Raw genomic sequence first — 11,801 nt, 5'->3', positions numbered from 1 at the left:
GTGTGACCGTGTGACCATGTGACCATGTGACTGTACCGTGTGACCATGTGACCATGTGACTGTACCGTGTGACCATGTGACCATGTGACTGTACCGTGTGACCATGTGACCATTTCTAAATTTAATCATTGTCTATTATGAAATATGAACCTGTGACCTTTGACCGTGTCACCTGTGACCATGCAACCATATGATCTATATGACTCTGTGACCCTGTAACCTCTCCGATTGTGACCATGGGATCTAAATTCTCATGTCTTCCATACATCTATCCAAACATCAACACATATGATATTATAACCTATATGACTGTCCTAAATGACCTCATGACCCAAACTGTCCCATTTAACTCGATTTTAACTATTTCACATCTCAATTGATTACTTGAATGCAAACCCAATATTCTACTTTGAAATCTCCAAAATTTTAAAAACACAAAACCCTAATTTTTATCAGTCAAATCCTGAGCGACACTTCAACTCAACAATAACAAATTTCAAAATCCAACAAATCTGAAAAGTAGTGTTTGTTAACCTAACCACGTGTTCATCTAACTTCGAAATATACATACGTTTCTTATTCTCGATCGAAGATGAGTACAATAATGATTTTGAAGCCATGTTCTTCGTCCTCGTCGTTACTTCTTGTTTGAATCTCAAATATAATCGGAGATTTGAAGAGAAAACATAAATTTATGAGAGAAATCGAGATTTAAGGCACAAATCGATGAGAGATTGAGAGTTTTGAGAGAGAGAGATGAAATTTAGGAGACAGAGATGAAACTTAGGAGAGAGAGATGACAGATCGTGACTTAGAGGAAAGAGAAGAGAAAATATTTTTTTTTAATTTTGAATTTTTTAAATTGAAATAAATAGAGGGTTTTTTGTCTTTTCATTAATATGTGAGGATTTTATTGTCTTTTAACATGTTGAAGAGTGTTTTTTGTTTAATTTTTTGTTTTGAGGGTAGTGTTAGAAGTACAAATAGCAGTAAAGGGGTATTCCAGCTATTTCCCCAATTGAATAGGTATAATAATATTAAAATAAAAAAATCCGAATTCGAAATTAATTTAACTGAAACTCGAAATGTGGAGCATCTGATTCCAATTGTGATTATTATAGACAAATGGAATCCAAATAACACTAATCAAAACCCAAATAGGATATAAATTGAATTATTAAAATATTTTTCAAACTAAAAAACAAATCTGAATTCAGAAACGTTAAAAGCTAGGGATTCTGGAATGGAGGAGTCTCTGAATCGTTCAGAGGGTTCCGAGAGATAGGATACGCAGCGTTTTGTTGCGGTTAGTGATATTTTGTTGCACCAAATCGATCTAATACGCAGCGTTTTGGTCCCTATGTAAGAGAGTCGTAATTCGTACCGCTTTAGGCCGTAAATCAATCTAATCGACCGACCAAACGTATCTTCTAAAGTCATACTAATAATATCTTCACGTTTCCCCTGTTTTCCTTTTTTTTTGTTTTTACTAATTTAAATTTATATTAATATATTTTATGGTTGATGAATTCAAATAACGTTCAAAATAATAAACAAACAGCTGAAATTGTAAAATTCATTAGTCCAAACCTCATTTGTCGAAACCCTGAGATCTGATTATATTTTCTTTTAAAAATGTATATAAAAATTTCTCCGAAATTCGGAACGGTAAAATGAAAGTGAAAAACTATTTTATTTTACCACGACGTCAATGTTTAGGAAATTTATTCTTGTTTAGGTAAAATATTGTGAATTTCAATCGTATATGAAAAAATATATGATAATGAGGCTTTTTTTTTAAATGGATTAATTATGTGAATATGAAGATCAACTAACTTAGTATATAGTAAAAAACGATTTAAACATTTCTAATAGATAATTAATTATATTGAATTTTTTATTACTTGTATCATATTTTTTTTTTTTCGACCTACATAACTATATATTGGATGAATAATTTATTAACTGAATGGATAGTATATTAGGTTTAGCTGACAGTTCATAGACTATAGAATGTTCAGTCAGACTTTTGATTTGATATTATAAAAAAATTAATTAGCCGAATTTCTTCGTTAATTAATATATAAGTTATTTTAGCCCATTAATACTAATGTATATACATTTAATCTGTTTTCTTCTTTCTGGTGCAATTAATTTCTTAAATGTTTGTAGATATGACGACCAATAAGGTTAATTTTTCTCTGTATAAAAAGTTCTAAATTCAGAAATATACATATATATATATATATATATATTATCAATTTCTAAATTCAGATATATATTATCAAGGCCTAAATTCAGAAAACTAGTTTATTCTCTCGATTCGTGGGTGCTTCTTTCTCTCTATATATGTTATGTAACGACTTCATGGAGGTACGCAAATTCTTTCATTATGCACTTCGAATTATTATTGTCTTTAATCTTCAATCTTCCACAAATTAAGGTATATATATATATATCGATAATTAAAATTTTAATTTGAGTTTTTAAAATTTGAGTTTTTTTTTGTTTCCTTGTAAATGACTCGTTCCACATATTTGTTGTTACTTCTATTATTTTTGTTATATTTTTATCCATGAATTATTAATTATTAGCTTATTTTTTATTAGGTCAAGTATTCAAACGAAGAAAATTCGGTTCTGATATTGTCGGTCGCATAAAATTTATAAGGTAAAGTTTCAAATACCCACTATCTGTTTAATTTCTCTGTAATCTGACTAACAATTTTCATTTTCGATGAGTTCAAGATACATCTTTGCAAATGCTTTTGTCAAGTTGTAATTTTTAGTATTAAAAGTCCACCCTTTTCCAAATATATAAAACTGGAAATATATTTCTTTAAATATATTTCCTATATATATATATATTAGATCTTCGGGTTGTTCTGATTAAAAGTCATACTTTGGGTTCTATGGAATAAAAAAATCAATAATATAATATTTTGGGACAACATTGAAGTATTGAACCCTGTTTAAAAACAGAATATATATATATATATACATATATATTTAAAAACATACAAAAAATGGGCCTATATCTAACATTTTCAGCTTCTCAAGCCCAAAGCTTTTAGAAGTCTTCCCCCCCCCCCTTTTGTGTTTAGGATATAATTTAATTTCAAAATGCACATATATATATATAAATGCATGTATATTTATGTCCTTTTTATATATATGTGTATGCATATCACAAAACGCACGTATATAAATAAATAATTGATTCTTTGCGGGTGTTGAATGCAAATATGATTTGATGACACTATTATTTCATAAGTCATAGACTATTATATTAATATTTATGTATAAATATCATGTATTTTTTTTTATCTAAACTATTTTTTAACAAGTACAATTATTAAAATAAAATCGTAAGACATTAAATGCAAACAAGAAAGGAACTTAAGAAATATGTTCGTTGCACGGGAATGTATATATTAGTAAAACGAGTGATTTCTCAATATAAAGTTGAGAAATTAATTCCGAATAATACTTATTATAGGTTAATGTATTAAATATAACTTTTGAACTTTTTAACTCTTTGTACATATACAAATATATACTATATGTACCTCTCGTATGAAAGCCATGACGGCCATGTACCCTATTTTCTCAATAAGAGGCTTTATCATTTATGTTCCAAGCTAAAACCTTGCGAATATAATAAATCCTTAAAATTACATTTTACAATAGATTTTTTGCAATCAATATTAGAGAAAAATCATCCATAAAAACCAAAAATAAATATGTACGGCGCACATAGAGACACACTGTTTCTCTCTCTCTCACTCTCTCTCTCTCTCTCTCTCTATCTCTCTCTCTTGGTGGGTGTGAGTCTTCACCCACTTCTCCATTTGGTACTGAACACAAAAGAGGGAAAAAAAAGGACGAACTAAAAAAAAAATCAAGATTTTTCTGAAACCCTAAAAATCCGCCATTGATGCCGGATTTCCACTGTTCTCCCTCTTGGCTGTTTCGTCTAGGGTTAGTTTCCGCGTCTTTCTCTCTCTAGGGTTTCAAATTTCTTCTAGGGTTTTGTTTTTTTCAAAATGGGCATTAAATATTAAGTTATTAAAATAGAAATTTTTATGTTGTTTTGTACTTATCTCTACATATCTATGCCTGGATTTGTTTAAGTACATGTGTTCAGTGTCTTTTACAAACAAAATTTCAGGCTTTCTTTTTATGAATAGTTTTTTTTTTCTCGCCTCCAGGTCTCAGATCTAGGGTTTCTTTTGGGAGAAAATTTTCCCTCTGCTTCAAAATTTTCTAGGATTATATTTTTTTATGTTTAAAATACACATGCTTTAGATGATTATATATGTTTTTTTCTTACATAATCTGGGATTTAATTGAAAGGTAAGTGTGGTGATCTGATTTTATTGTTTCTTCTTTCTTTCTTTCTAATTGGGTGTGAAACAGCTGTTCTGTTCATCCTCATCTTCCCTGGACCTTTTTTTTATTTATTTATTTCCTTTTTTGTTCTCAATTCTGCAATATTTCGATCTACTAGTTAATGAATCTTTTTTTGTGCTTTATTTTGTGTGTTTTTTTCCAATTTCTTAGTTAATTATAGTTCTTTTGGATCTTAATCTCTATTATCTCTATTGAAATCTATTATAGTAGCACTTAATCATCTTGATTGTGGAAACAAACAGTATCTCTCCCCATTCCAATCAGCAAATTGTTAATGAAAACATAGAGCTTTTTTAAAAATTGTGCTCATAACAAAAATACTGAGATGAGATCTCTTCCAAACTGTTTTTGGGCCGAATATGATGTGTTGTTACTCGAACTAATCGTAGCTTAAAGTCCAACACATAAATCCTCTATATTGAGATCAATAGACACGATATTATACATACACATCAACTTTTTTTAAAAACAATATGAAATTTCACCATATATATATATATATATATATATATATATAATATAACGGAGAATTTAAAGATTTTTTTTTCTTCTTCTATGCCATTCTGTGGTCCTGTCCTGTGTATATGCCGATAGAGAGAGAGAGAGAGATGCGAAAATGTGTGGCTCTTTGCAAAGAAGGTACATGTCACATGAGAGTGCCAATATAGGGTCACTTACATACTATACGAGCATATATGATAATGCCAAGAGATATAATATCATATCACTTAAGTAGGTCTCCGACAATTCAGTCTTTCATTATACAATTATTAAATTGAGAATGTCAATTAATTTCGTAATATATATATGAAATCCTTCAATTCTTGGAGATAATAACGAAACAAAAAAGTAAATTAGGTACACAATTCCGTCTTTTATCAAACAATAAAAACAACAGTTGCTAAAAACTGTATTTCATAGAACTAAACTAGCTATAACCTCAAAACTAATAAATGCTACATTTTAAAACAAAAAAAAAAATCGAAACTTTATATCCTTTTATACACCGCATCAATTCAAAATATCTAAAATAATTCTATGGAGTTTCTTTTTTCTAGAATTTTTGGGTGTTCTTCGTATATAGTAACTTTAATAAAAAAAAATCTATCCAACATCGATTAGCTCAACTAGTAAGGGATTACTAGGAATATGTTAAATATGTTTTTCAACTTAGGTTTGAGTTTCTATATAGAGAGAGCCATTCGCATGAACTTTTCCGATCTATTGGAATATTGGAAGATCTAATTAGGTTGAAAATCCGATGATTTATTAATTAAAAAATAAAATAAAAACCAATCTATATAATTTGATTAACACACCCAATTAAGAACTAAACCATACTCTTTTACATCTAATTTGACTCAATTTCAATCCTTATTTTGTGGTATCTGAACTCGAAATTCATGCGAACCCTATTATCATTAATGATTTTTTTATAATACGAAAATTCATTATGGTTTCGTCCCGATTATATTCCCGAAGGATTAGTAAAGTATCGTCCATCTCTAAGTTGAGAGTCGAATCATTAATGATTTTACACATATTTACAATATATAATCCCTTTTTTCCTCATATGCAACCAAATTAATGGAAGCCAAATGTGATAATATGTGGTTTCATGTTCCACAAGAATAACATCAAAATAGAAACGGACAAAAACATTCTTAACATGAAAGTGGGAAAAACATGACTTTGGACCAATTCGGTGGATCAAGGCATCATGCGTACGTCAATTCAGTCATGTCTCAAAAGTTTAAACGTTCAATCCAAATAATTAAATGTGTGTGGATAGATAAAACACATCAAGTGTTTCATAAGAAAAAAAAAAACATCAGTGGAACAAATAAGTGAAGACGAGTTTGTCGGATACTCGTTATCATAGTCTCTAATAATATTTTATTTTAAAAAAAATGGAAACATAATAATAGAAAACATAAATTGGAAAAATTCAAAACAATGAAATAGTCGGGACAAAATGGATATTTATGAAAATATTCCAAAACTAAAGGGTCTTACAAATATAGCAATTTTATTCCTTTTTTTAATGGAAACTTAAAGATCTTTCAACACTAAATTTGTTCCGTAAGAAGAAAAAACTTTATATCACAAATCCTAAAAGTAAAAAAAAAAAAAATCAAATAAATAATTTGTCTTACTACGATTATGGAAAAAATGGTAGTTAACTAATTCCGCAGAAAAACAAATTGCAATTTTTTGCCGAATTTCGAATATTAAAATATCTTAAATTTTCGTATTACTACTATTTTATATATCTCCGCAAGAGGTTGATAATGAAAGCCAAAACATAGGGCATCGTATATGTCATCACGTCAATGATGTAGATAATTTTTTTGTGTAAAATTTGGTAAACAAATATCGTTACGATCCAATAGAATTTGTTTATAACTAAGTTTTTGTTTTTATTATACTAATATGCCCACAATGAATATTTTTTTTTGATCGGCCATTAGGTAAATGTGTGTGTATGTGTGTCTATACGCATATATTCAATATATGTACGTACGTATACATGTGCGTGAACCGCTAAGAATAAAGGCATGTAAAAGGAATAGTTGAGAGCCTTTTAATTATAACCAAAGCTAAGAGAAAAACACGTGGAGAGTGATCAACCAATCATTATCACAAGAAATATATCGAAGAATATTAGGAGATAATTATATAAAGAAATTCAATCATTAAAATTAACTTCTAACATTACTCTAATGGAGCTTTCTTTCGTATAATTTTCTTATTGGATATATATTCTAACATTTTAAGTAAAATATTTACATTTTGAATCGATATAGAAAAATTTACATACTTCCCTTTGATTTTTTTTTTGTTGTTGTTGTTCCATTAAAATCAAACTTATTCTATATGCTTTTTATTTATGTGTTTTCTTGGAAAAATCGGTTGATATTTTATGTTAAAATATTATTAATCAACAAAAAAATTAATGTCTCGCCTTTTTTCCACCTATTAAAATGGTGTAGAAAAATCAAGGTACTTTGCTTGATTTTTTTTTTGTGCCATCCAAATCAAGTACACTCTATATACTTTTATTTCTGTATTTTTCTCGTAAAAATTGATTGATATTTTTTGGGTTAATTATTAGAATATCATATATCAAGTGAACTACTTCTATTTTTCTATATATATATATATATATATATATATATATATAGAAAACGTGAAATATTATTGTTAACTAATGATATTCTAATAATTAACCCAAAAAATATCAATCAATTTTTACGAGAAAAATACAGAAATAAAAGTATATAGAGTGTACTTGATTTGGATGGCACAAAAAAAAAATCAAGCAAAGTACCTTGATTTTTCTACACCATTTTAATAGGTGGAAAAAAGGCGAGACATTAATTTTTTTGTTGATTAATAATATTTTAACATAAAATATCAACCGATTTTTCCAAGAAAACACATAAATAAAAAGCATATAGAATAAGTTTGATTTTAATGGAACAACAACAACAAAAAAAAAATCAAAGGGAAGTATGTAAATTTTTCTATATCGATTCAAAATGTAAAAATATATGAATTATTATTATTTTCGCTATTGATCAATGATATTCTATCATGTTAACTAAAAGATAGCAACTAATTTTCACAAGAAAATCTGAAATAAAAGCGAACGGTCTCTAGCTATGTGGATTTTCTATATGAAATCAATGGATGAAAAAGGCGAAACGTTGAAAGAATCTTGTATCAAATATAGATGGCGTTGAAAATAAATCAAAAGATGAAAATTAACTGAACCGGAATAATAAACAAATATATATATATATATATATATATATAGTTTTATACCGAAATTTCATGTAGTTGCACCATGAAATTTCATATCGGTGTATAGCGGATGAAAAATGGATAGAGAATTTTGCCATCGGTCCCTTAGACAAAACACATATATGGAACAAATAATTACAAGAAGAACGACGACAATGAAGAGAAATCAAATGATGGAAAAGGAGAGACACACACACACATACATATATATATATATATATACATATATACAGAAGTGTATCAGCTTGTCTTCACGAATCACAGATTAAGAAAAAGCATATAGGATGAGAGGAACTGTTCGTGCCATAGAAAAACCTTACCGTTCAACAAGCAACATAAAGTAGAGAAACTAAAAAAAACACACACACAAAAAAAAAAATTTACAAGAAAATCACTTACCAAGGCATGGTTTACGATGAAAACGGCCCATTATTATTAATTGATATAACGATTTTCCTCAACACATGTTTTGTGAGTTGTAGAAATCATTCCTCGGCTTCCCCAAGAGCTGATGATGATCCATATACTGATTCTGCAATGATCTCGAATTAATGAAGTTCCCATTTCTTTTTCGTTTGGTGAAATAACTAAATAAAGATTATATATATATATATATATATATATATACATACACACAGAAAAAAAACACACCTGTATACATCGAACTCACAATGTCCGCACTCGACAAACTTAACATGTTCAGTCATATATATATATATATAGATGCGTATATATAAATATATATAGATGCATATATATATATATATATATATATATATATATGTGTGTGTGTGTTTTCAAGAAATATCGTATGGTCTATTATATATATAATATAATATAGAAGCTCCGCAAAAGTTGCGCTTTGTTCCTATATATATCCTCCAAAAAGAATAACATTATTCGTTCGTTATAAAAGGTCGCAACCGTGACAAAATGCAAAAAAAAAAAAAAAAAATTATATGTATTATTTTGTGTTGAAGATCTTTTGTGTAACTGATGCATATTGGAATCTCTATATATCTCTTTAATAGTCATCAAAATGGAGAAGAAAAAAAATAGTTATAAACGGGCGACATATATAGAACTTAATTTCTTTTACATAATCTTGTAATAAATTGAACTCGAAAATTTCGTGAAATACATGTTTTATAAACCGAATATGGACTATATTTAATCTGAGGGTTGATGAAGATAGACTAGTATTCAATAAATAGAATTGAATTACGAGTCTTGTGTCATTATGATATAAGAAAACGCACCTCCATGGAAGAAGCTGATCCTTGGTTTTGATGGTAATTAAAGAGGGAGAAAGGGCTCCACTTGTTGATTATATCCAGAGATTCTTGAGTGATCCCAATGTTATTACAAGCAACGAATTGGTCGCTTGGGCTCGGTTCTTTGACCTCTTGGACAGAATCTTCCCCGGTTTCGAACGAACTCCAGTTCGAGCTCGTGCCCAAGTGGTCGTTCACTTCGCCGTTCTTCATATAAACCGCAGCTTCTGATGACGATCTTTGCCTCATCATCATCTTCTCCTTCGTTCTCTCCTTTGCCCGCTCTCTTGCCTTCGTTCTCGCATCCTTTGGAAGCTTCCTGAAGATGGGATTTCTCGACTGTGATCTCTTCTTCTTCTTCTTCTTCTTCTCCTTCCCCGATTTTCCATCGATCTCGATCTCGTTCGTTGATGCTGACGCAACTTCGTGAGGATCAGCCCATGTGCTGTCCGTCCCTAAACCGATGAAACGAATCAGATGGATGCAAAATGATATAAGCTTGGAGTGGTAAAGATTGAAACTTTCATTGAAAGAAAACGTACCGGTGTTCATCTTGCTTCCTCTCTCGCCGATCCAACCAGGTGCAGCTTCGCCAAGACCAATCCATACCCATCAACGATTACAAGACACAAGTTTAGAACACACTAATTTCATTGAAAGAAAACGAAGATGATGGGGTTTTTGCGTACGTGTTTGTGACTCCTCGCTGCTCATCAAACCGCTGTCAAATCGCTTGGGGAGGCTCCTCGAGAGCTTCTTGATCTCGGATTTGGCCTGTGTGAGCAACCAGTCAACTGTTTTGCTGGCTTTGTCGAATCCGAGCATGTCTTGTAAACCGAAGAACTCTCTCGCCACCTCGAGCGACAGCCTCATCCTTCGGTCTCTCGGACCTTTGGCAGTGTAGATCTTGCTGTGCCTGTCCGTCTTGCTTGCCCTTTTCCTGGGATTAGCTCGAGCTGGGTATGGAGAGTTGGCGACCTTCTTGGAATCTTCCATGTGAGTGATGGTCTCTGATGCGTCAACTCTTTGGTCTTGGACGGTGTTGTTGTTCAAAGGAAGGAGATCTCGGTTGTTGTTGTTGTTGTTGTTGTCATCATGATCATTGTTTGGTCTGAGGAAAATGGCGTAAAGGCTTTCTGGGTCGAATTCAAATTGGGGAGAGGGCGAAGAATCTAGGAGATGATGATGATGATTATAATCATCAAGATCATGACGGCGAGGGTAATGATCATCGGATGGTTTCGGGTTCGGGTTGAAGGAAGGGGAGAGGCTAAAGTTGGGTAATAGCGGTGGAGAGGAGCGGTCATTATAAGGGCAAAACACAAGGTCATTGGTGTTGATGGCGTTGTTCATGTCTTTTTTTCTTTCCTTTCTTTTTTTGGGGGTTTGAAGCAATGAATAATTAAACCCTAAAAACACATTTGAGAATGACACTTGTACTCAAGAATTTCCCCCGGAACCCAAAAAAGCAAGGGAAACATAAAATCTTGAGAGACTATAGAGGTGAGAAAGACATGATGGTGATGATGATCCGCGAAATGAGAAAGCAGGGTTTTTGCCCCTAGCCTGCAAAAAAAAAAAAACTATAATTAGAGGAAAAACAAAAGAGAACAGTGATGGTTAGTCCTGTAGTAAACTGTTTTTTATTCAAGAGAATCTATCTTAGCACACATTATCTTTGTGTCTAATGTTCTTTTGTTTTGTGTGCTGTTGTGTTGTTGAGAGAGAGAGATAGAGAGAGAGAGAGAGAGAGAGAGAGAGAGAGAGATTACCTTTTTTCTGAGGCAAAGGACTAAGAGTTGAGAAAGACAGCACAGGCACAGGCAACGTACTTTGAAAGAGTCTATATGCTATGAATGAGAGTTGAGAGAGAGAGAGAGAGAGAGAGAGAGAGAGAGAGAGAGAGAGTTCAGAATGGGAAAGGAACCAAGACCAAGGAGGGTGCTTTTGAAGAGGAATTTATTGAGAATTTGTTTGCTTAATAATATTTTTTAATTGTTTTCTCTTTATATGGTAAAAAATAATGGAATTCTCATCTGAATTTTGGGAGATTTTTTTTTATATTGGGCCCCTTCTTGTTGTGAGTTGTGTCTTGGTAATTCATGTTGTATGCTTTGCTACATCAAAGTAATGGATAAAACATTATTCAACGCGACATCCATACATTATAATTGCGATTTTCAATTTCGTTTAATTAAGATTATTAAAATTAGTTTTTGGGTGTATATTTATATATATTTTTTCTTTCCACTAGCTAGTATGTTCATTTAAGATTGAAATATTATGAGGGTGACACATGTCATTCTCT

At 30.9% G+C, this 11,801-nt stretch overlaps 1 protein-coding gene across 1 annotated transcript; it reads right to left on the bottom strand.

Annotated features, from left to right (window-relative positions):
* Positions 1 to 8,484: 8,484 nt before the first annotated feature.
* On the bottom strand, positions 8,485 to 11,354 carry LOC104820407 (transcription factor TCP18-like). Its single transcript, XM_010550844.1, has 5 exons — positions 11,266 to 11,354; positions 10,183 to 11,059; positions 10,036 to 10,080; positions 9,479 to 9,948; positions 8,485 to 8,751 (listed from the first exon to the last, which is right to left on the bottom strand). Exons 2-5 carry the CDS (start codon positions 10,844 to 10,846, stop codon positions 8,677 to 8,679), a joined length of 1,254 nt encoding a protein of 417 aa, XP_010549146.1. The 5' UTR covers positions 10,847 to 11,059; positions 11,266 to 11,354; the 3' UTR covers positions 8,485 to 8,676.
* Positions 11,355 to 11,801: the final 447 nt, after the last annotated feature.

Source organism: Tarenaya hassleriana, unplaced genomic scaffold (genome assembly GCF_000463585.1).
Source record: "Tarenaya hassleriana unplaced genomic scaffold, ASM46358v1 Cleome30, whole genome shotgun sequence".
NCBI lineage: Eukaryota > Viridiplantae > Streptophyta > Magnoliopsida > Brassicales > Cleomaceae > Tarenaya > Tarenaya hassleriana.
The sequence above is the reverse complement of the archived record's forward strand: the minus strand, read 5'-3'. Positions and strand labels throughout refer to the sequence as shown.

Coding starts and splice junctions, on each gene's coding strand:
- LOC104820407 (XM_010550844.1), bottom strand. CDS start 10,846: ATGAACAACGCCATCAACACCAATGACCTTGTGTTTTGCCCTTATAAT. Junction 10,081..10,182: donor CAGCGAGGAGTCACAAACAC/GTACGCAAAAAC, acceptor GTCTTGGCGAAG/CTGCACCTGGTTGGATCGGC. Junction 8,752..9,478: donor GATCAGCTTCTTCCATGGAG/GTGCGTTTTCTT, acceptor AGATCATTGCAG/AATCAGTATATGGATCATCA.